The sequence below is a fragment of the Oncorhynchus masou genome, chromosome 31 (assembly GCF_036934945.1).
Source record: "Oncorhynchus masou masou isolate Uvic2021 chromosome 31, UVic_Omas_1.1, whole genome shotgun sequence".
Classification (NCBI taxonomy): Eukaryota; Metazoa; Chordata; class Actinopteri; order Salmoniformes; family Salmonidae; genus Oncorhynchus; species Oncorhynchus masou.
Genome location: NC_088242.1, coordinates 49,063,620 through 49,087,386, shown reverse-complemented (window position 1 = coordinate 49,087,386; position 23,767 = coordinate 49,063,620). Strand labels below are relative to the sequence as shown.

The following is a 23,767-nucleotide window of genomic DNA, read 5'->3' as shown; positions in this document are numbered from 1 at the left end:
TATGAAATCCAAATAAAAATCAATTTAAATTACATTAAAATCCATTTAAATTTTGCAACAAAATAGGAAAAACGCCAAGGGGGATGAATACTTTTGCAAGGCACTGTAGGTTACACCTGCTGCAACTGTGCCCTGCCATGCAATGACTATGCAATAACTTCTCATATGGATCGACCCAGTGATCTGATCATTCATTCATTATGACACTGTGCTACAATTACCAAGTCTGCTGCTAAACAAGGGTGGCATCATTCCGACTGTGAATCACAACATCTGCCTGTTCACCGCATCACTACTGTCTTTGAAGTAGTCTGAGCTGGCCTATTTTTAATGTCTATGGAGCGGACAGCCAGCCAGAATAGTCAAGCCTGTTCAGTTGCCAAATGTGGATTGTGACCAGTACACAGCATATGACGGACAAAGGATTGGGGAGGGCGAGGGGGGTGGGTGTTGGACTGACGTCGTGCCAAGCACAGCAGTGAACTGATCAGACATTCAACCACACAAACAAACACACACACACACCCCTTCCATCTGTCAGCTCGCCAGTAACAGAAAACTCAAACACACACACACACACACACACACGCACACATACACATACACACACTCACAGTCACTTTGGGGAGGGTGAGATCAACAGAGATGACGAGACACTCCTGCACAGATTTCTCTCCTCCATTTTATTTTTCCATCGTACTGTAGGAAATAGTGAATTGTTAGCTGCACTTGTCCAAGGCAACCTCAGCTAACTTCTAAAGGCAGGTTAACGCACATCTCAGAGAGCAATTTCTTGTAAAAGGTTTGCTTTGTCTGCCTTAAAGCGACACAGTCACTGTACCGCAGAGTTCTGATTAGAAGAAAAGGGTCTGAGTATGCTGGCTGCAACATCATTTTCAGCTCCTCTCTGGCTTTGATAATAATAGGCCAATAGCTAGAGTGTACATGCCAAGTGTGGAATGTGAACACAACAAACTTTATACTGTCTCACGTGCCCCGCTTGTTCTTGTTTATTCCTACTTATGGCTAATAAAGGGGGAATTAACGACAGAGAGAAGAAGCAAAGCTTCAGCAATGAGGAATTTTCAGAGATCCACCCATTCTTGCCCTGGGACTTAGTTACAGGAAGGGCTTAGACGACTTTACACAATACCATGTTGGTCATGGTATTACTCCCAGACCAAGTCTAGACAAGACATGCCGAAATGTGTCTGAGTTTCAAAGATTTACTTCTATTGAACATGCCACCAAAACAAAGGCATTTTAATTGTATGAAGAGTGCCTTGGTCCTCCTAGTTTTTTATGTATTTGATTATATGTTGGTCCTTGATTTCAAACAAGTGTTGTATACAGAGAATACAAGGGAAACGGACTAAAAAAAGTGTTCAACAGATCAAACAACATGCACATTGAGAGTTGTGTTCAACAGATGACTTGTTGGAAGTAGATGAACTGTGTTATAACAAAATAACCACTAGGCCAGAGCTCCTCTATAAAACAAAATAACCTATCGCTGGCCTCGATTCACACACCAAAGCAAAAAAGGTTGATCAAAGCGGAATGAAGGCAGGATCTGCATTGAATAGCAATGGAGAGTAGGGCTGTTGCAGTGATTGTATCACCACCACACCGGCAGTCACGAGTCATTACCGCAGTAAAAGTCCACGTGACCGCTGAGTCATGGTAACTCACTGACGGCCATCAAGTCCTAATGGCCTGGTACTCAGAGCTTTATTTGTCACTCTAACCCAGTGCTTAATATGTAAATCGGAAGGTGTCAGGACAAAAAGTGAGCTCTAGAGGGGGGTGATCTGGGGAGTTCTAAGGTACTGAAAAGCATGTAAAAAAAAAACCTTTATAATAAAGCATTTGAGCCTGCCTGCCTGACTACTCTGCCTGAGCCTGCCTGTAGTCCTGTACTGTTGCCCCTACTCTGGATTACCCGACCTCTGCCTGACCTGACGTCCTGTACCTTTGCCCCACCACTCTGGATTATCGACCCCTGCCTCCCTTAACCTGTCATTTGCCTGACCCTGTCGCTGTAGTAAACATTGTTACTTCAACACATTCTGCACTTGGGTCTTACCTGAAACGTGATGCCATCAGTAGCCTAGGCCTAGGTGTGTGGAGACACATAATGTAGGCTACATTATGAGAAAGAAATTATAGTCCTAAAAATGCTTTCCAGTTTCACAAACTGAACCAATGATGCACAGCTAACTCGCTGGTGATTGTCGATGCGCTCGTGCCAAAAGCCTATCTCTCTCTCTCTCTTTTGTAAAACAATATCTGGAAGTTTACCACATTTGTTTGGTAGCCTACAGGATAGTCTTCTTTTTTCAGCAGGAGCAATCACTTTCCAACCTGTGTTTCCCCTCAACTGTATTTGAAATATTGCGAATGGCCTGTTTTGTCTGTGTACTGTTTTATCAATGACAGATTTGCAGCCCATTCCCGACTGTAGGCTATTCCTCGTTATTGGGCTAAAATCCACAGCTAGGCTGTTTAAAAAATAAGATATTGATCCTCTGTGGCTCAATTATAGGCCTTCTCATGGTCAAGTTACCAATCAGGCCTTTATTGTAGAGCGGCCAGAAAGAAGCCACTCCTCAGTAAAAAGCACGATAGCCCTCTTCAAGTTTGCCAAAAGGCACCTAAACGATTCTCAGACCATGATAAACAAGATTCTCTTTTCTGATGAAACCAAGATTGAAGTCTTTGGCCTGAATGCCAAGCGTCACATCTGGAGGAAACCTGGCACCATCCCTATGGTGGTGGCAGCATCATGCTGTGCGGATGTTTTTCAGGGGCAGTGACTGGGAGAATAGTCATGATCGAGGGAAAGATGAACGGAGCAAAGTACAGAGAGATCCTTGATGAAAATCTGCTCCAAAGCGCTCAGGACCTCAGACTGGGCCAAAGGTTCACCTTCTAACAGGACAACACAGGAGTGGAACAAGTTTCTGAATGTGCTTGAGTGGCCCAGCCAGAGTCCCGATCTCTGGAGAGACCTGAAAATAGCTGTGCAGCGACGCTCCCCATCCAACCTGACAGAGCTCGAGAGAACCTGCAGAGAATGGGAGAAATCCCCAAATACAGGTGTGCCAAGCTTGAAGCGTCATACACAAGAAGACTCGAAGCTATAATCGCTGCCAAAGGTGCTTCAACAAGGTAGTGAGTAAAGGGTTTGAATACATACGTAAATGTGATATTTCAGATGTTGTTTTTTATACATTTGCAAACATTTCTAAAAATCTGTTTTTCTATGTTATTATGAGGTATTAATGCGTGTAAAATGATGAGGGGATTTTATTTTTGAATTATTTTGCTGTAACGTAACAGCATGTGGAAAAAGTAAAGGAATCGGAATACTTTCCGAATGCACTGTAGGTGAATTTTAAGAGAGCGCAGGCAAGTATACCATGAGCAGGGAGATCGACACTTACTTTCTTGCTCTCAATTCCACTTTCTGGGCACATTTTTCTCTGAACTCTCAATTATCTCTTAGCGCCTCATGATCCTCTGCGAACTCAATTGTATGCGATAATTTGCATTTTACGAGAATCAATTTTTCAAACACATTGCTTCAAGGCTGAATGTTTTTATTTTATTGTGTTAAGACACTTAATGGTCAGACTTTTACAGATCGATCAAAATATTGTATTTTCATGGAATTATTTAAAAAACACAATTCACGTGTATTACATATTAATATTTTACATGTATTTACAGATAAAATTACAATTAAAATGACACAAGATATAAAAAAAGCTCTGCAAAAGTCTGATTATAAGACCTAAGAACCGTTGTGTGGAATAATGTGAATGTACATCCTTGGAAGACTGAGGAAAATTAATTGGCGCACGGGGAACATGTCATTTTGAGAAAATGGCCAATAAAGATAGGCTAATGCAATTAAAATGTACTTTCCAAAAGTATGACTATTTATATCACATTAAACTCATTCATATATCACTTCTAAACTGACAAATAAACATCAAATATGTATTTTAGAAATATATTAGCACATTTAAACATTTTAATTTTATTTAACCTTTATTTAACTAGGCAAGTCAGTTAAGAACAAATTATTATTTACAATGACGGCCTACCCCAGCCAAACCCTGACCTGGACAACGCTTGGCCAATTGTGCGCCGCCCTATGGGACTCCCAATCACGGCTGGTTGTGATACAGCCTGGAATCGAACCAGAGTCTGTAGTGACACCTCTGTAGTGACGCCACTCGGGGGTTAAATGTTTGATAAGTTTGTTTCAAGCAATAGAGCATATGCTTTGAATAATGGTCTGTTGGGCAAATATGCAGTTTTGGGCAAATTCTCATATCACTTTGCTCAATTTGTCACACACAAGGATTGTGTATGGCTTTTGAAATGTGCGGAACATTAATCAGCTATGCCTGCCCCATATGTAAGGTCCTCTTTGAGTTGTTGCTGGTGCCACTTACATTTCTTGACTGTGTCATGGGACCTGTGTCAATGCTTGGCACACTCCAGTGAAGCAGCATCAGCTCTCACAACTGTAAAGACACAATTTGTCCGTCACATTTGATATAGCAGTGGCTCCCTCATTGAATGTGGCTACTGCCATACTGGCTGCTGCGTCAATACTGCTGCGTCAATGCTGCTTTTGCCCACAAAGTCAGTTTCGGGGATCGCGACCATATTACAGAGTTCAGACATTCATTTGCATTCTGGGTTCCTCCGTGCTGCATTCTTTTGAGTAGGTTATTATTTGACATCCTATGATATAGAAGTACCATTTTCTGTACAACCTCTCTATTAAAAAAAGGTATGGCCTCTATGGTTTTTGTGACTGGGTGGAATCTTCACCATTTTCTAGGGCTCGCTGGTACCAGCACCAAGATGACGAGCATCTACCATGATAGGGATTTAGCCTGTTGACATGGAATGGACAAGACCAGTCCAGATAGCATTCTTCTTGCCCTAATAGTTTTGCAGATTCTTACATTTTTGTGCAGTGAGTTTCCCTTCACCTCTCCCCCCCAAAGTGTTTCTCTGAACTCAGTTTACGAAGTGCTGTTCCCATCCTCTTGGGGGCATGATTGATGCATTCTAGTTTCCCTATCTCAATGCCTGGGTAGGGATCTAATTTGACAACTGCCTGGTATGCAGTACTGTCACCATCTGAGAGCATCCCGGTGTATCGAAAGTGGTGGCAACTGACTGATCTGGCCCACATGTGTTTAGCTTCTTCCTGCTCCATTGCTTTGCTCGAACCTGAGAAGTTTTGAGCAGTCTTCTGCATGTGAATCCTTCCATTCCCTGAACTCCTCCTCAGTAATTCCGATTTCATCACACATGCATGGCAATATGAAGGCAACACCTCGTAGTCTATCACTAGACCTGTTACAATGTCTATGCACGCACCTATCCCGTAATTGGAAGTGAATCCTCTCATGCCAAGTGCCATTAAAGGATAAATACATGTCTATGATGGCATCCTCTTCCTCCTTCCGCAACTCTGCTATGTCTGGGTCTATATCTGCATATGCCCTCTATGAATCTCTGAAACTAAAGTGGGGGGGGGATAAGTACTTATTATTATGTCTGTCGACATTACAGTCATAACTACAGGACTAAATATCAGCATGTTACCCTATGTAAATATTAGCATATCAGCATGTATTTACTTTATGTAAGCTAATTTCTCAGTAATCACAGCAGTCTACAGCCCTATGACACTGTAGGCCTATGTGACAGTCTCATTGTATAGATATATTTTCCTTTGAATACATATGCTGGTGCAAGAAAATACATACACTGCTCAAACAAATAAAGGGAACACTAAAATAACACATCCTAGATCTGAATGAATTAAATATTCTTATTAAATACTTCTTTCTTTACATAGTTGAATGTGCTCACAACAAAATCACACAAAAATGTATCAATGGAAATCAAATGTATCAACCCATGGAGGTCTGGATTTGGAGTCACACTCAAAATTAAAGTGGAAAACCACACTACAGGCTGATCCAACTTTGATGTAATGTCCTTAAAACAAGTCCAAATGAGGCTCAGTAGTGTGTGTGGCCTCCAAGTGCCTGTATGACCTCCCTACAATGCCTGGGCATGTTCCTGATGAGGTGGCAGATGGTCTCCTGAGGGATCTCCTCCCAGACCTGGACAAAAGCATCCGCCAACTCCTAGATAGTCTGTGGTGCAACATGGCGTTTGGTGGATGGAGCGAGACATGATGTACCAGATGTGCTCAATTGGATTCAGGTCTGGGGAACAGGCGGGCCAGTCCATAGCATCAATGCCTTCCTCTTGCAGGAACTGCTGACACACTTCAGCCACATGAGGTCTAGCATTGTCTTGCATTAGGAGGAACCCAGGGCCAACCGCACCAGCATATGGTCTCACAAGGGGTCTGAGGATCTCATCTCGGTACCTAATGGCACTCAGGCTACCTCTGGCGAGCACATGGAGGGCTGTGCGGCCCCTAAAAGAAATGCCACCCCACACCATGACCCCACCGCCAAACCGGTCATGCTGGAGGATGTTGCAGGCAGCAGAAAGTTCTCCACGGCGTCTCCAGACTGTCACGTCTGTCACTTGCTCAGTGTGAACCTGCTTTCATCTGTGAAGAGCACAGGGCGCCAGTGGCGAATTTGCCAATCTTGGTGTTCTCCGGCAAATGCCAAACGTCCTGCACGGTGTTGGGCTGTAAGCACAACCCCCACCTGTGGATGTCGGGCCCTCATACCACCCTCATGGAGTCTGTTTCTGACCTTTTGAGCAGACACATGCACATTTGTGGCCTGCTGGAGGTCATTTTGCAGGGCTCTGGCAGTGCTCCTCATTGCACAAAGGAGGAGGTAGCGGTCCTGCTGCTGGGTTGTTGCCCTCCTACGGCCTCCTCCACATCTCCTGATGTACTGGCCTGTCTCCTGGTAGCGCCTCCATGCTCTGGACACTATGCTGACAGACACAGCAAACCTTCTTGCCACAGCTCGCATTGATGTGCCATCCTGGATGAGTTGCACTACCTGAGCCACTTGTGTGGGTTGTAGACTCCGTCTCATGCTACCACTAGAGTGAAAGCACCGCCAGCATTCTAAAGTGACCAAAACATCAGCCAGGAAGTATAGGAACTGACAGGTGGTCTGTGATCCCCACCTGCAAAGCCACTCCTTTATTGGGGGTGTCTTGCTAATTGCCTATAATTTCCACCTGTTGTCTATTCAATTTGCACAAGAGCATGTGAAATTTATTGTCAATCAATTTTGCTTCCTAAGTGGTGAGTTTGATTTCACAGAAGTGTGATTGACTTGGAGTTACATTGTGTTGTTTAAGTGTTCCCTTTATTTTTTTGAGCAGTGTATTATTTATACACAGCAAGTCAACTGACACTAATGGGCCACTCTCTCCTTTTATTTACCTGTCACTCTCCTGTCATGCCTCCGCTATGAGCTGAGACGCAAATCCCTTTGCTTATATTCTTTAGAGCTGCATAACCAAGTCCAAGTTTGTGGGCTAGTAGAACCATCCACATATTTATGTCAAAAGCCATATCTCCCCTGGAGCACTCCTGCAGCCTGGAGGATGTGTAAACACTCCTAAATGCATCACGATCACCTTCAGTGTGCACATTCTATCATGACAGAATTACAGAATCCCCGATTGGTGGGGTCTATGGTGATTTTCAGTCCAGTGTGTAGACACTTAGGGCAAATCAAATCAACTCAAAAACAGAATATTTGAGTATCCAAAATAATAACGGGATATTAGTGTGCATGTAACCGTGGTCAATTAGTGTCCCTGGTGGTGCAGAGGATAAAAGACCTGGCTTGGGAACCAAATATTGTAGTTTCAAACCCCACATGTCAACATATGAAGTGTAAACCAAATATGGTTGTGTTTGTAAGAGTAAATGCTTTTCAAATGTCCTATGATAAAAATGGCGCCGGAAGAAATGACAGCATTTTTACAGGCGCCCAACCAATTGTGCTATTATGTGTTTTTCTTTGCGTTATTTGTAACTTATTTTGTACATAATGTTTCTACAACCGTATCGTATGGCAAAAAAAGAGCTTCTGGATATCAGGACAGAGATCACTCACCTCGTATCAGACAAATACTTTTTCTTCAACAAACAAGACGCACATGACATTCTCCAAACACCCGGCAGGGCCGACATTCACGTTATTTGCAAGAGGAAGAGACGAAGGTACAGAGGACAAAGAGCCGGATGCCTGGTCAGGACCCGGAAAAGGCGTCTGGGAAAGCTGCTGTTACCGTTAATACTACTCACCAACGTGAAATCATTGGACAATAAACTAGACGAGGTGCGATCACGAATATCCTACCAACGGGACATCAAAAACTGTAATACCCTGGCTGAATGACGACATGAATATTCAGCTAGCAGGATACACGCTGTACCGGCAAGATAGAACAGCACAGCACACGAGAGGAGGTGGTCTGTGCATATTTGTAAACAACAGCTGGTGCACGAAATCTAAGGAAGTTTCTAGATTTTGCTCGCCTGAAGTAGAGTATATTGTGATAAATTGCAGGCCACAATACTTGCCTAGAGAGTTTTCAGCTATACTTTTCGTGGCTGTTTATTTACCGCCACAGACAGATGCTGGCACTAAGACCGCACTCAGTCAGCTGTATAAGGAAATAAGCAAACAGGAAACCCAGAGGTTTCCCAGAGGCGGTGCTCCTAGTGTCCGGGGACTTTAATGCAGGGAAACTTAAATCAGTTCTACCAAATTTCCATCAACATGTTAAATGTTCAACCAGAGGGACATTTATTTTAGATCACCTGTACTCCGCACACAGAGACCCGTACAAAGCTTTTCCTCGCCATCCATTTGGTAAATCCGACCACTATCCTGCTTACAAGTACAAATTAAAGCAGGAAGCACCAGTGACTCGGTCTATAAAAAAGTGGTCAGATGAAGCAGATGCTAAACTACAGGACTGTTTTGCTATCACAGACTGGAATATGTTCCGGGATTCTTCCGATGGCATTGAGGAGTACACCACATCAGTCACTGGCTTTATCAATAAGAGCATCGAGGACGTCGTCCCCACAGTGACTGTACGTACCCCAACCAGAAGCCACGGATAACAGTCAACATTCACACTGAGCTAAAGGGTAGAGCTGCCGCTTTTAAGGTGCGGGACTCTAACCAGGAAGCTTACAAGAAATCCTGCTATGCCCTGCGACGAACCATCAAACAGGCAAAGCGTCAATACAGGGCTAAGATTGAATCCTACTACACCAGCTCCGACACTCGTCTTATGTGGCAGGGCTTGCAAACTATTACAGACTACAAAGGGAAGCACAACAGCAATCTGCCCAGTGACACGAGCCTACCAGATGAGCTAAATCACTTCTATATTCGCTTCGAGGCAAGCAACACTGGGGCATGCATGAGAGCATCAGCTGTTCCGGATGACTGTGTGATCACGATCTCCGTAGCCGGCGTGAGTAAGACCTTTAAACAGGTCAACATACACAAGGCTGCGGGGCCAGATGGATTACCAGGACGTGTGCTCCGGGCATGTGCTGACCAACTGGGAGGTGTCATCACTGACATTTTCAACATGTCCCTGATTAAATCTGTAATTCCAACATGTTTCAAGCAGAAAATCATAGTCCCTTGTGCCTAAGAACACAAAGGCAACCTGCCTAAATGACTACACACCCGTAGCACTCACGTCTGTAGCCATGAAGTGCTTTGAAAGGTTGGTAATGGCTCACATCAACACCATTATCCCAGAAACCCTAGACCCACTCCAATTTGCATACCGCCAAAACAGATCCACATATGATACACTGCACACTGCCCTTTCTCACCTGGACAAAAGAAACACTTATGTGAGAATGCTATTCATTGACTACAGCGCAGCGTTCAACACCATAGTACCTCAAAGCTCATCACTAAGCTAAGGATCCTGGGACTAAACACCTCCCTCTGCAACTGGATCTTGGATTTCCTGACTTGCCGCCCCCAGGTGGTGAGGGTAGGTAGACACACTGATCCTCAACACAGGAGCTCCCCAGGGGTGCGTGCTCAGACCCCTCCTGTACTCCCTGTTCACCCACGACTGCATGGCCAGACATGACTCCAACACCATCATTAAGTTTGCAGACGACACAACAGTGGTAGGCCTGATCACCGACAACGACGAGACAGCCTATAGGAAGGAAGTCAGAGACCTGGCCGGGTGGTGCCAGAATAACAACCTATCCCTCAATGTAATCAAGACTAATGAGATTATTGTGGACTACAGGAAAAGAAGGACCGAGCATGCCCCCATTCTCATCGACGGGGCTGTAGTGGAGCAGGTTGAGAGCTTCAAGTTCCTTGGTGTCCACATCAATAACAAACTAGAATGGTCCAAATACACCAAGACAGTTGTGAAGAGGACACGACAAAGCCTATTCCCCCTCAGGAAACTAAAATGATTTGGCATGGGTCCTGAGATCCTCAAAAGGTTCTACAGCTGCAACATCGAGAGCATCCTGACTGGTTGCCTGGTACGGCAATTGCTCGGCCTCTGACCGCAAGGCACTACAGAGCGTAGTGCGTACGGCCCAGTCCATCATTGGGGCTAAGCTTCCTGCCATCCATCCACACCAGGCGGTGTCAGAGGAAGGCCCTAAGAATTGTCAAAGACCCCAGCCACCCCAGTCATAGACTGTTCTCTCTACTACCGCATGGCAAGAGGTACCGGAGTGCCAAGTCTAGGACAAAAAAGGCTTCTCAACAGTTTTTACCGCCAAGCCATAAGACTCCTGAATAGGTAATCAAACGGCTACCCTGACTTACACCCCCCCCCTCCCAACCCCTCTTTTTACGCTGCTGCTACTCTCTGTTTATCATATATGCATAGTCACTTTAACTATACATTCATGTACATTAGAGGTCGACCGATTAATCGGAATGGCCGATTAACAGGGGCCGATTTCAAGTTTTCATAACAATCGGAAATCGGTATTTCTGGACACCGATCTGGATTTTTTTTCTTTACACCTTTATTTAACTAGGCAAGTCAGTTAAGAACACAATCTTATTTTCAATGACATCCTAGGAAAGGTGGGTTAACTACCTTGTTCAGGGGCAGAACGACAGATTTTTACCTTGTCAGCTCCGGGATTCAATCTTGCAACCTTACAGTTAACTAGTCCAAAGCGCTAACCACCTGCCTCTCATTGCACTCCACGAGGAGCCTGCCTGTTACGCGAATGAAGTAAGCCAAGGTAAGTTGCTACCTAGCATTAAACTTATCTTATAAACACAATCAATCAATCATAATCACTAGTTAACTACACATGGTTGATGATATTACTAGTTTATCTAGCGTGTCCTGCGTTGCATATAATCAATGCAATGCAGGGGGATGATCTAACAAAAAAATGGCCTTTCTTAAAATCAATACAAAAGTATATATTTTTAAACCTGCATATTTAGCTAAAAGAAATCCAGGTTAGCAGGCAATATTAACCAGGTGAAATTGTGTCACTTCTCTTGCGTTCATTGCATGTAGAGTCAGGGTATATGCAACAGTTTGGGCAGCCTGGCTAATTGCTAACTAATTTTCCAGAATTGTACGTAATTATGACATAACATTGAAGGTTGACAATGTATTAGGAATATTTAGACTTAGGGATTCCACCTGTTAGATAAAATACGGAACAGTTCCGTATTTCACTGAAATAATAAACGTTTTGTTTTCGAAATGATAGTTTCCGGATTCGACCATATTTCTGTGTGTTATTATGTTATAATTAAATCTATGATTTGATATTTGATAGAGCAGTGTGACTGAGCGATGATAGGCAGCTGCAGGTTCGTAAGCATTCATTCAAACAGCAATTTCATGCGTTTTGCCAGCAGCTCTTCGTTGTGCTTCAAGCATTGCGCTGTTTATGACTTCAAGCCTATCAACTCCCGAGATTAGGCTGGTGTAACCAATGTGAAATGCCTAGCTAGTTAGCGGGGTGCGCGCTAATAGCGTTTCAAACGTCACTCGCTCTGAGACTTGGAGTAGTTGTTCCTCTTGCTCTGCATGGGTAACGCTGCTTCGAGGGTGGCTGTTTTCGATGTGTTCCTGGTTCGAGCCCAGGTAGGGGCGAGGAGAGGGACGGAAGTGATACTGTTAAACTGGCAATAATAAAGTGCCCATAAAAACATCCAATAGTCAAAGGTATATGAAATACAAATGGTATAGAGAGAAATAGTCCTATAAATACTATATTAACTACAACCTAAAACTTCTTACCTTGGAATATTGAAGTCTCATGTTTAAAGGAACCACCAACTTTCATATGTTCTCATGTTCTGAGCAAGGAACTTAAACGTTAGCTTTTTTACATGGCACATATTGCACTTTTAATTTCTTGTCCAACACTTTTTTTTCATTATTTAAACCAAATTGAACATGTTTCATTAATTATTTGAGGTTAAATGGATTTTTATTGATGTGTTATATTAGGTTAAAATAAGTGTTCATTCAGTATTGTTGTAATTGTCATTATTACAAATAAATAAATAAAAATTGGCCGATTAATCGGTATCAGCTTTTTTTTGGTCCTCCAATAATCGGTATTGGCGTTGAAAAATCATAATCGGTCGACCTCTAATGTACATACCACCTCAGAGACCTTGGCTAACCGGGCTATCTGCATTGTGTCCCACCACCCGCCAACCCCTCTTTTACGCTACTGCTACTCTTTGTTCATCATATATGCATAGTCACTTTAACCATATCTACATGTACATACTACTTCAATCAGCCTGACTAACCGGTGTCTGTATGTAGCCTCGCTACTTTTATAGGTAAGATAAGGTCTACTACACCTGTTGTATTCAGCCACGTGACAAATAAAATTTGATTTGATTTCAATAAAAATGCCATGTGTGTCTCTATCACCTACAGTACAGTCCTTAAATGTGAATTACCATCAAATCTGGAGGGAAACATGATGGGGATGTATTCTAATTTGCAGGCTGAGAATGTTGTGGTAATATTAGGTAAAACTTAAATATAAAATCTTCTTGAAATGTTCTGAAGACCTCCAAGACAAAGTAAAATGTATATTGAGTGAACATCAATGGAATGTCATGTTAAACCTAAAACAAATACCCTATGAACATCATAAAAACTGACTTACAACATTAAGGGAATGTCCTGTGTCACCTAACTTAAACAATGTATGAACGTCACAACTGAGCATTTTTTGTGTTTTGTGAAACTATATCTTGTAAGGTATCCACACTGTTCCCACAACTTAATTACATGTTCTGGGAATCTTTATAGAACTCAGGTAGGCTGTTTGGTCAACATTCCTGAAATATCAAAGGCATGTTTTGTGCACCCTGATAGAAACATGATCTGAATGTCAGCTCAACTGGACAGTTTTGGGAACATATCTCTTGTCATGTCCACACAATGTTCCCAACAGCCTATTCCCACAACTTAATCAAACATTCTGGGATCCTTTAAAGAACAGATTATGTGTTACAGGAACATTCTTGCAACATCAGGCGAATGTTTATACAAAATTCTATAATCATCACTACTACTGGACAGTTTTTGTGTTATGAGAACATTTGCTGTGACCTAATGAATGTTCTGGGAACCAAAAACAGGCTTAATGTTTTACTCAAACATACATACTTTTGGGGAATGTTCTGTGGTGGTTGTTACAGATGTTGTACAAAACATTTGAGTGAATGCTAGAACCTTCCAAGGATATTTAATCTAAAACATTTTTTATTAATAAATTGATTTTATCAAAACATTCTCTGAATATTTTTGGGATGTTATCATCATAATGTTAGATAAAACCCTAATTAGAACTTAATAGGAATCTTAGCTATTGTTCTGGGAATGTCTCCAGTTTGCTAGGCAGTCTTCCATTGCAGTGCACGGAGTGATGTGTATTCATATTCAAGTCTTTCAATAGAGTCGATTGGATGAACATTAGATTCAGGTAGGCAAATGCTCAAAGCACCTCTGTGGGACTAAACTGGATTTACTCCTGTGTAATTGAAACCATCCAGACCGACTATCCAGAAAGACCAACAGTACATAGCTGAGTGGGATGGTATTCATCAAAGAGAAAGGGATAGGCACGAGAGAAGAGAGAGTTAGACAAAAAGAGGGCAGGGGGGAGAGATAGAGACAGACCCAGAAAAACAGAGAGAGAAAGAAAGAGGTAGACCTCTTTTGAAAGACTTGAATCTAGCAAAGATCCTGAAAAACACCCAGACACTCCTTGCCTCTCGTACCCAGCCCTGCTTTATCAATGCCATATATAGCTCACACCACACCCGACCGAGTTTGCAGTGATATTCCATGAGTTTACACATCCAGGCATCCACCTATATCACAGTTCAAACTGTGGTCATTACAGTATGTGAGGGAGTGGACGTTAAAGGCTGTGATGAGAGGATGAGAGGTGAACTGTACAGGAAGAGTTGAACCCGGGTTTTTGTGTGTGTTTGGTATGTTGTCACAGTTGGATCCAGTTCAGAAGAACACAAGTGACTTTGAGGGAAGCTCTCAGGGTTCAGCATGGGAAGCTTAAATTGAAAGGCTAGTCGCAGCAGTAAACTTGGCTCTCCGAAGTTGTTATGGAAAATATGGATGTAGATATTGGTACAAAATGTGCCGTAACCTTAAAAAATATATAGTTTTGGAATATACAGTGCATTCGGAAGGTATTCAGACCTCTTCCTTTTTCCCACATTTTGTTAAGTTACTGTCTTATTCTAAAATTGATGAAATATTTTTTTCCCTCATCAACATCTACACACTATACCCTATAATGACAAATCGAAAATAGATTTTTAGAAGTGTTTGCAAATGTATATTAAAATAAAACATGACTATCTTATTGACATAATTATTCAGACCCTTTGCAATGAGACTCGAAATTGAGCTCAGGTGTTTCCATTGATCATCCTTGAGATGTTTCTAAAACTTGATTTCAGTCCACCTAAGGTAAATTAAATTGATTGGACATGATTTGGAAAGGCACACACCTGTCTATGTAAGGTCACACAGTTGACAGTGCATGTCAGAGCAAAACCAAGCCATGACGTTGAAGGAATTGTCAGTAGAGACATGAGGTACAGATCTGGGGAAGAGTACCGAAAAGTGACTGCAGCATTGAAAGTCCCAAAGAACACAGTGGCTACCATCATTCTTAAATGGAAGACATTTGGGACCTATGACAGAGCTCCAGAATACCTCTGTGGAGATGGGAGAACCTTCTCTGAAGCATTCCACCAATCAGGCCTTTATGGTAGAGTGGCCAGGCTGAAACCACTCCTCAATAAAAGGCACATGACAGCTTGCTTGGAGTTTGGAAAAAGGCACCTAAAGGATTCTCAGACCATGAGAAACAAGATTATTTGGTCTGATGAAACAAAGATTGAACTGTTTTGCCATATTGTGCCAAGTGTCATGTCTGGAGAAAACCTGCACCATCCCTACAGTGGAGCATGGTGGTGGCAGCATCATGCTGTGGGGAGGTGTTTCAGATGCAGGGACTGGGAGAATAGTCAGGATGTAGGGAAAGATGAACAGTGCAAAATAGAGAGTGATCCTTGACAAAAACCTGCTCCAGAGCACTCAGGAACTCAGACTGGGGAGAAGGTTCACCTTCCAACATGACAAAAACCCTAAGCACACAGCCAAGACAACGCAGGACTGGCTTCGGGACAAGTTCTGAAAGTACTTGAGTTCCCCAGCCAGAGCCCGGACATAAACCAGATAGAACATTTCTGGAGAGAACTGAAAGAATACTTATGTAAAGAATACTTATGTAAATGTGATATTTCCATTTTAAATGTTTTATACATTTGCAAAGCCTGTTTTTCCTTTGTCATTTTGGGGTATTGTGTGTAGATTGATGAGGGGAAAAAACTTTTATTTTAGAATAAGGCTATAACGTAACAAAATGTGGAAAAAGTCAAAGGGTCTGAATACTTTCCAAATATATATTCTTACACATGATGTGTTCATGTGCATTGCCATCAGCTAGGTAATGAGAGTACAGTAAACTGGGAGGAAGTGGATTTATTAAATTTGCAGTGCAGATATGACATTCTGCCTTTTGACTATGCTTATCACTAAATGTAGATCTACGTCTGTGGGCCAAGGTCATTCAATAAACAGCCAAATGTTCCATGAGTATTTTCAGCTGAACCAATAAGACCCTTGGTCCCTGACGTTGTGCTACGCCTATGACATTTTCAAATGGCTTTCAATTCCTGTACAATTAAGGGTGCGGTGAGGATGTGATTTAGAAAAGCACATTGCAGCTGTTTACTTAACATTGAAACATTCACCTTACCCTTATTTACAATAGACAACTAAGAGAAACATGGCTTCCTCTGCTGGAGGCCCCTCCCCCCTCCTGATATGTGGGTTGTTTGAGAACTGAAGCATGTCCTTGGTATGCTGGTCAAATACTGCACCACCCTGACGACAAATACAGACACGTCCAAGTTGCTGGCCATAGTTAATGCATCAGCAATGCCCAATATGTCCAATAGAGAATAATGATCATCTGGATTGTGCAGGGCAGGGCATATAAGAAATCACCCCAGATGGAAGATTTTTACAATGACACTAACAGGATTTCTTACAGCTCACTCTACCATTAAGGGACAAAAAGAGAAGCCGTGCAAGGTTATTAAACCGAGGTGCCTAGTTATTCTTCTTTTGTTGATATCAGGTAACGTGCAACCTAACCCTGGCCCTGATATGCAATGTCTCCAAACCCCCTCTGATTTTAAATCAAGATCTAGTTTTGGTATTTTTCATTTAAAAGTACGCAGCCTGTTGTCAAAAATTGATGGGGTTAGGATTTGGGCTAAATCAACTGATGCTGATGTAATTGTGTTTTCTGAAACCTGGCTCAGCAAGTCTGTTTTTGATAAGGATATTTTGTTTATCACACTGATCGAGTTAAGAAAGGTGGGGGTGTGGCTATATATATATAATAGTCTGAAACTATTTGTAAACAGTTGGAATTTCTTGCTTTGAATATTGAGGTGTCAAAGGGCCTCTCTATAACTGTGAATGGCTGTTATAGACCCCATCTGCTCTCGGTGATGCATTTTCTTCTTTGACGCACCTTGTGTCTAAACTTCTTTACAGTGAAATGATCTTGATTGGTGATCTTGACTGGTGTTGGTTAAAGTCGGTGTCTGATGATTTAAAAATGTTTTGTAATTCTTTGAATCTTACCCAGTTGATTAACTCACCCACTCTCCAAAATCTTAAATGCCCAGATACATCTACCCTGATTGATTTGATATTGGCAAATGTTCCACATAAATATTCTGTGGTTGGTGATTTTTGTAATGATTTAAGTGACCATTGTGCTGTTAGAAATACTAAGGATCCTAAGACAAACTCACGTTTATTCGTAACAGAAATTTGAAGTGTTTTAATAAGCAGACTTTCTTTCATGATTTGTTTATTTTGACTGGAGCAGATTGAGTTTATCCCTGATGTGAAAACTGCCTGGAAATTCTTTCATGATGTTTTTTTCTAAATAGTAAACAAACATGCCCCATTCCGCAGGTTCAGGGTTAAAGGGCGGGATAATCCATGGTTTTCGTCTGAGCTGTCTTGTATTATTCACGACCATAATCTAATTCACTGAATCACAATTCCAGTGGGTCAGAAGATGACATACACTAAGTTGACTGTATCTTTAAACAGCTTGGAAAATTCCAAAAAATGATGTCATGGCTTAGAAACTTCTGATAGGCTAATTGACATCATTTGAGTCAAAACAAAACAAAACAGATGGCATCATGAGAAGGGAAAATTACGTGGATATATCGAAGCAACATCTCAAGACATCAGTCAGGAAGTTAAAGCTTGGTCGCAAATGGGTCTTCCAAATGGACAATGACACCAAGCCTATGTCCAATGTTGTGGCAAAATGGCTTAAGGACAACAAAGTCAAGGTATTGAAGTGGCCATCACAAAGCCCTGAGATTAATCCCATAGAAAATTGTGGGCAGATCTGAAAATGTGTGCAGGCAAGGAGGCCTACAAACCTGAGTCAGTTACACCAGCTCTGTCAGGAGGAATGGGCCAAAATTCACAAAATTCAAGTTATTGTGGGAAGCTTATGGAAGGCTACCTGAAATGTTTGACCCAAGTTAAACAATTTAAAGGCAATGCTACCAAATACTAATTGAGTGTATGTAAACTTCCGAACCACTGGGAATTTGATGAAAGAAATAAAAGCTGAAATAAATCATTCTCTCTACTATTATTCTGACATTTCACATTCTTAAAATAAAGTGGTGATCCTAACTGACCTAAAACAGGAACATTTTTACTAGGATTAAATGTCAGGAATTGTGAAAAACTGAGTTTAAATGTATTTGGCTAAGGTGTATGTAAACTTCCGACTTCAACTGTAGGTAAATGAGATATTTCTGTATTTCATTTTCAAGAAATGTGCAAATATTCCTCAAAACAGGTTTTCACTTTGTCATTATGGGGTGTAAATTGTGTGCAGATGGGTGAGATTTATTTTTTACTTAATCAATGTTGTATTCAGGACGTAACACAACAACATTTGGAATAATAAGGGGGTGTGAAAAGTTTCTAAAGGCACTGTATATGCGCCTAAGGAATGGCTTGGGGGTACTTCAATTATCCTTCCATTTATCAGTGACAGGGTAGTAAAACTAGACGCATTTAGGAGATACCGTTAGGGCTCAAAGACATGTTTGATAGAAGTGTCAGTGTTCATCAATCAAGGAACCAAGAGCGATTTCTGCCCTATTGATTTCAAAACTGTTGTGGTAATGCATGATTACTTATAACAGTGATTTTATAAGCACTTATAACTAGTGTTGCATGGTTTACCGAAACTCGGGTACTTTCTCAATACTAAAACATGAACAACGGTTCGGTACGAGAATTTGTGTTACTTTCGGTACTTCTGTCAAATGTGTCTCATAGATCAAGCCTGTATTATCTACGCAACAACCCCTATTTATAAAGCGCACCATGCCTGCTCCACTTACTCATTGCTAGCCTGCACTGGGAGTCTGGGCTGCATCATGTTAGTTCCCCACTCACGATACACAAAAGTTAACACACCTGAATAATGCAACACGACAGCAAAACAATGTCCATTTAGGCTAGAACACTTTGCAATGGAAGCTTCCAGCTTTGTAGGCTAACTTTCCTTGCTAGCTGATAGCTAAAGCTAACATCACTTCACCACCCTAGCATTTATGCAAAATATACTGATTTCAAAGCTGATTGCCACTAAAAACTTTATTCATTCACTTGTTCGGTCTCTCTTGCACATCTCTCCCAAAGATGATCTACTGAATCAGCAAACTGACTGCTTTGACAAGCTGCCCCCTTCTTGCCTCATGAATGACCTCATTACTGGTTAAAGAGACTACTTCTATGCAAATGTTGCTAAGTCAAACGACACCGCTGGTTCTGCTCACACTGCCCTACCCTGTGCTCTGACCTCTTTCTCCCCTCTCTCTCCAGATGAAATCTCGCTTCTTGTGACGGCCGGCCGCCCAACAACCTGCCCGCTTGACCCTATCCCCTCCTCTCTTCTCCAGACCATTTCCGGAGACCTTCTCCCTTACCTCACCTCGCTCATCAACTCATCCCTGACCGCTGGCTACGTCCCTTCCGTCTTCAAGAGAGCGAGAGTTGCACCCCTTCTGAAAAAACCTACACTCGATCCCTCCGATGTCAACAACTGCAGACCAGTATCCCTTCTTTCTTTTCTCTCCAAAACTCTTGAACGTGCAGTCCTTGGCCAGCTCTCCCGCTATCTCTCTCAGAATGACCTTCTTGATCCAAATCAGTCAGGTTTCAAGACTAGTCATTCAACTGAGACTGCTCTTCTCTGTATCACGGAGGCGCTCCGCACTGCTAAAGCTAACTCTCTCTCCTCTGCTCTCATCCTTCTAGACCTATCGGCTGCCTTCGATACTGTGAACCATCAGATCCTCCTCTCCACCCTCTCCGAGTTGGGCATCTCCGGCGCGGCCCACGCTTGGATTGCGTCCTACCTGACAGGTCGCTCCTACCAGGTGGCGTGGCGAGAATCTGTCTCCTCGCCACACACTCTCACCACTGGTGTCCCCCAGGGCTCTGTTCTAGGCCCTCTCCTATTCTCGCTATACACCAAGTCACTTGGCTCTGTCATAACCTCACATGGTCTCTCCTATCATTGCTATGCAGACGACACACAATTAATCTTCTCCTTTCCCCCTTCTGATGACCAGGTGGCGAATCGCATCTCTGCATGTCTGGCAGACATATCAGTGTGGATGACGGATCACCACCTCAAGCTGAACCTCGGCAAGACGGAGCTGCTCTTCCTCCCGGGGAAGGACTGCCCGTTCCATGATCTCGCCATCACGGTTGACAACTCCATTGTGTCCTCCTCCCAGAGCGCTAAGAACCTTGGCGTGATCCTGGACAACACCCTGTCGTTCTCAACTAACATCAAGGCGGTGGCCCGTTCCTGTAGGTTCATGCTCTACAACATCCGCAGAGTACGACCCTGCCTCACACAGGAAGCTGGCGCAGGTCCTAATCCAGGCACTTGTCATCTCCCGTCTGGATTACTGCAACTCGCTGTTGGCTGGGCTCCCTGCCTGTGCCATTAAACCCCTACAACTCATCCAGAACGCCGCAGCCCGTCTGGTGTTCAACCTTCCCAAGTTCTCTCACGTCACCCCGCTCCTCCGCTCTCTCCACTGGCTTCCAGTTGAAGCTCGCATCCGCTACAAGACCATGGTGCTTGCCTACGGAGCTGTGAGGGGAACGGCACCGCAGTACCTCCAGGCTCTGATCAGGCCCTACACCCAAACAAGGGCACCGAGTTCATCCACCTCTGGCCTGCTCGCCTCCCTACCACTGAGGAAGTACAGTTCCCACTCAGCCCAGTCAAAACTGTTCGCTGCTCTGGCCCCCCAATGGTGGAACAAACTCCCTCACGACGCCAGGACAGCGGAGTCAATCACCACCTTCCGGAGACACCTGAAACCCCACCTCTTCAAGGAATACCTAGGATAGGATAAAGTAATCCTTCTCACCCCCCCCCCTTAAATGATTTAGATGCACTATATTAAAGTGGCTGTTCCACTGGATGTCAGAAGGTGAATTCACCAATTTGTAAGTCGCTCTGGATAAGAGCGTCTGCTAAATGACTTAAATGTAAATGTAAATGTTTATCAGTACAATAAAATAAGTCTCAAATGAAAGGGAAACAGATTGTTTGTCACCTATAGCCCCATGAAATCAGCCAAAACAAGATCAATAACTCAATGCGTGCACAAACTCCTATTAAATGTGAATTCACCTGTATTTTGGATAGGCCTAGGCTACATCTTGATATACCCACTATATCAATATAGATTTACCATTCAAATAAATTCATATTATGTTGTAGTTAGATTGGTAAAAACAACGTCAAATTGATTGTATGATCGTACAATTGATTCATTAAAGCATACATGGCTGTGTCTGAAAAATGTTGAAGTAAAAAGAAATCTAATGTAATGATATTGAACTCAAAAGATGTCCAATGATTGAACAGAACAGTAGCTGAGTTTCTGTCTGGATCAGTTACCATTCTGTGACTTTGGCTAATATACAATTTTTGTTGTTGTTGTGGTATCGCTTTGGTATCGAGTTCCATGTTGGTATTGAAGTCAGAATAATGGTGATAACTACATACACTAATAGGCCGTACTTCGTGAGGCAAAACACTGAGTTGAAGATTAATCTCTTGGACAAGCTATTAGACTCTAGGTCTAACACTAATGAGCACATCATAAGGGGAGAGTACATTACCTTTCTGTAAATGAATAATGTCCGGGAAGTTGGCGAGTAGGCCCTGGTAGAGCGACAGTTTGTCCAGCATGTGGAAGAGGTCGTAATTAGGTTGCTCTGCAAACATTTCACCAATGTTCTCGTATGTGCGTCCTGTGTGGGAGATGGCAGTGTTGAGTGATTCCGAGCAGTGGGGAGGTTCCAGCATGAACGCCTGACTGACATTCTGGAAAGCGTTCCCCAGACGCTGGAACTCCTTCTGGAAGCCTCCGAGGTGCTTCCGCACCAGTTCCGAGGCCACGTGCGTCAGTTGCATGACGCTGTCGTCCATTTTCTTGGTGAAGGTCTTGAAGGAGTCCACACGTTCCTCCACGTCCTGCAGGTCCTGGTGCTCGTTGGGGATCTGGAAGGTAAGCATGAAGTTGGCTCCCATCATCTCGTCCTTCTCCGCCCGCCGTTTTCCCAGCTTCCACTGCTTGTCATCAGCACACATCAGGAAGTGCTCAAAGCCCTCATACTGCGACAGGACCGGATGGCTGGTCATGTGGTCCATCCAGAGAATCAGCCGCCTCTTGCGCTTCTCAATGAAATCGTCCCCAAAGCGCCCCGTTGCCTGTTTCTCGGGCAGGTGGGGTACCGAGATGATGGTGAACTTGTGCAGTAGACGATTGTACAACCAGTCAAAGTGCTTGTAACGCCGGTACACAGGCCTCGCATTGTGGCTCGGGGTCACCCGATAAGATATGTAGGTCTTGATGCCTTTGAACTTGGTCTGCTTGGTGGGGTCCTCGATGGAGCAAGAGAAAGGTGTGGGGCTCTCTTTCCATTGAGGCCCTTTGGGGCCCATCGCAATGGTGTATGACTCGGCTATCTTAGCGTTCAGTGGCACATCGCCCAACACAAATGCTTCTACTCCTGAACGGACAAAGCTGGAGAATCTGTTCAAGTTCCTGCCTACCATACTGCCCTTCCGCGAGCTGGAGACGCTGTCCTGCCTCTCCATGTAAGGTTTGGCACAATAGTGGACATTGGGGTTGTTGGAATGGGGGCTCTGATGGGAATGTCCATTTGTGCCACTGGGGCCATCATCGTCCACCACTGTGGAACTGTCATCCCAATCATCCCAGTCATCATCGTCATCGTGATAGTAACCCTGTTGCATGTGAAAGGGCGTGTTTGCTGTAGAGGGGAAATATGAGGAACCATTGCCGGGAGAACCCTCCGGGCTTATGGAGCAGTCTGTCATGTTGGAGTTGGAACGAGGGCGGATTACTTCCACATAAGAGGCTGGGAAGAGACCTTTCTGTCCTTTACTGTTCTCCCCTTGTAACCATCCATCCACAGAGTTATTGTCAAAGATAACCAGTTCTTCATTCTCATGTATGCTAATCTCCTCTTTGTTTTCACTTTGGAAAGTGAAGAGTGCCTTGCCTTTCATCGTCATTTTGACTCACTTTTGACATCAAAAGTCAGCTGACTATCATATGCACACTGCCTAAAATCATTGTGATGCTGCTACCCTTGAGCACAACTTGTTAACACATGTTTTGCAAATAGGTGATCTCTGAATAGCTTAACCATAACCCTACTATTTCATCTAATCTCAACTCAACTTTCTCAAGGAGAGAAAGAGTGACTTGAATGACAAAAGTGTCAAATGACACCAATACTGATACAAACTACTAATTTCGAATGTGTTCATGCACCATAACATGATAATAACATTAGTGCTTTATCTACTCTCTTAAAAAATAACTAGTGCAGTATACAGCTGGGTATGTTTACAACTCAATTACACAACTGTCCTGTGTTGTTTTCTATACTCTGCCAAGAATCTTGTCCATCTTTTTAGTAGGCCTATGGACTGTATATAAAAACAGTCAAATCGAATTGCAGA

General features: G+C 43.1%; 1 protein-coding gene across 2 annotated transcripts in view; it reads right to left on the bottom strand.

The window, feature by feature from the left end:
• LOC135524050 (sorting nexin-33-like) overlaps positions 1 to 23,503 on the bottom strand; it is a 36,321-nt gene extending 12,818 nt beyond the window's left edge. The window contains exons 1-2 of one of the 2 annotated variants that reach the window (XM_064951195.1): positions 22,157 to 23,503; positions 21,892 to 21,934 (exon numbers count right to left, since the gene is read on the bottom strand). In XM_064951195.1, the coding sequence (XP_064807267.1) occupies positions 21,892 to 21,934; positions 22,157 to 23,314 (1,201 nt within the window). In that variant the 5' untranslated portion in view covers positions 23,315 to 23,503. Of the gene's footprint in view, positions 1 to 21,891 lie in introns of both variants that reach the window. The other variant, XM_064951194.1, reaches the window with a different exon arrangement.
• Positions 23,504 to 23,767: the final 264 nt, after the last annotated feature.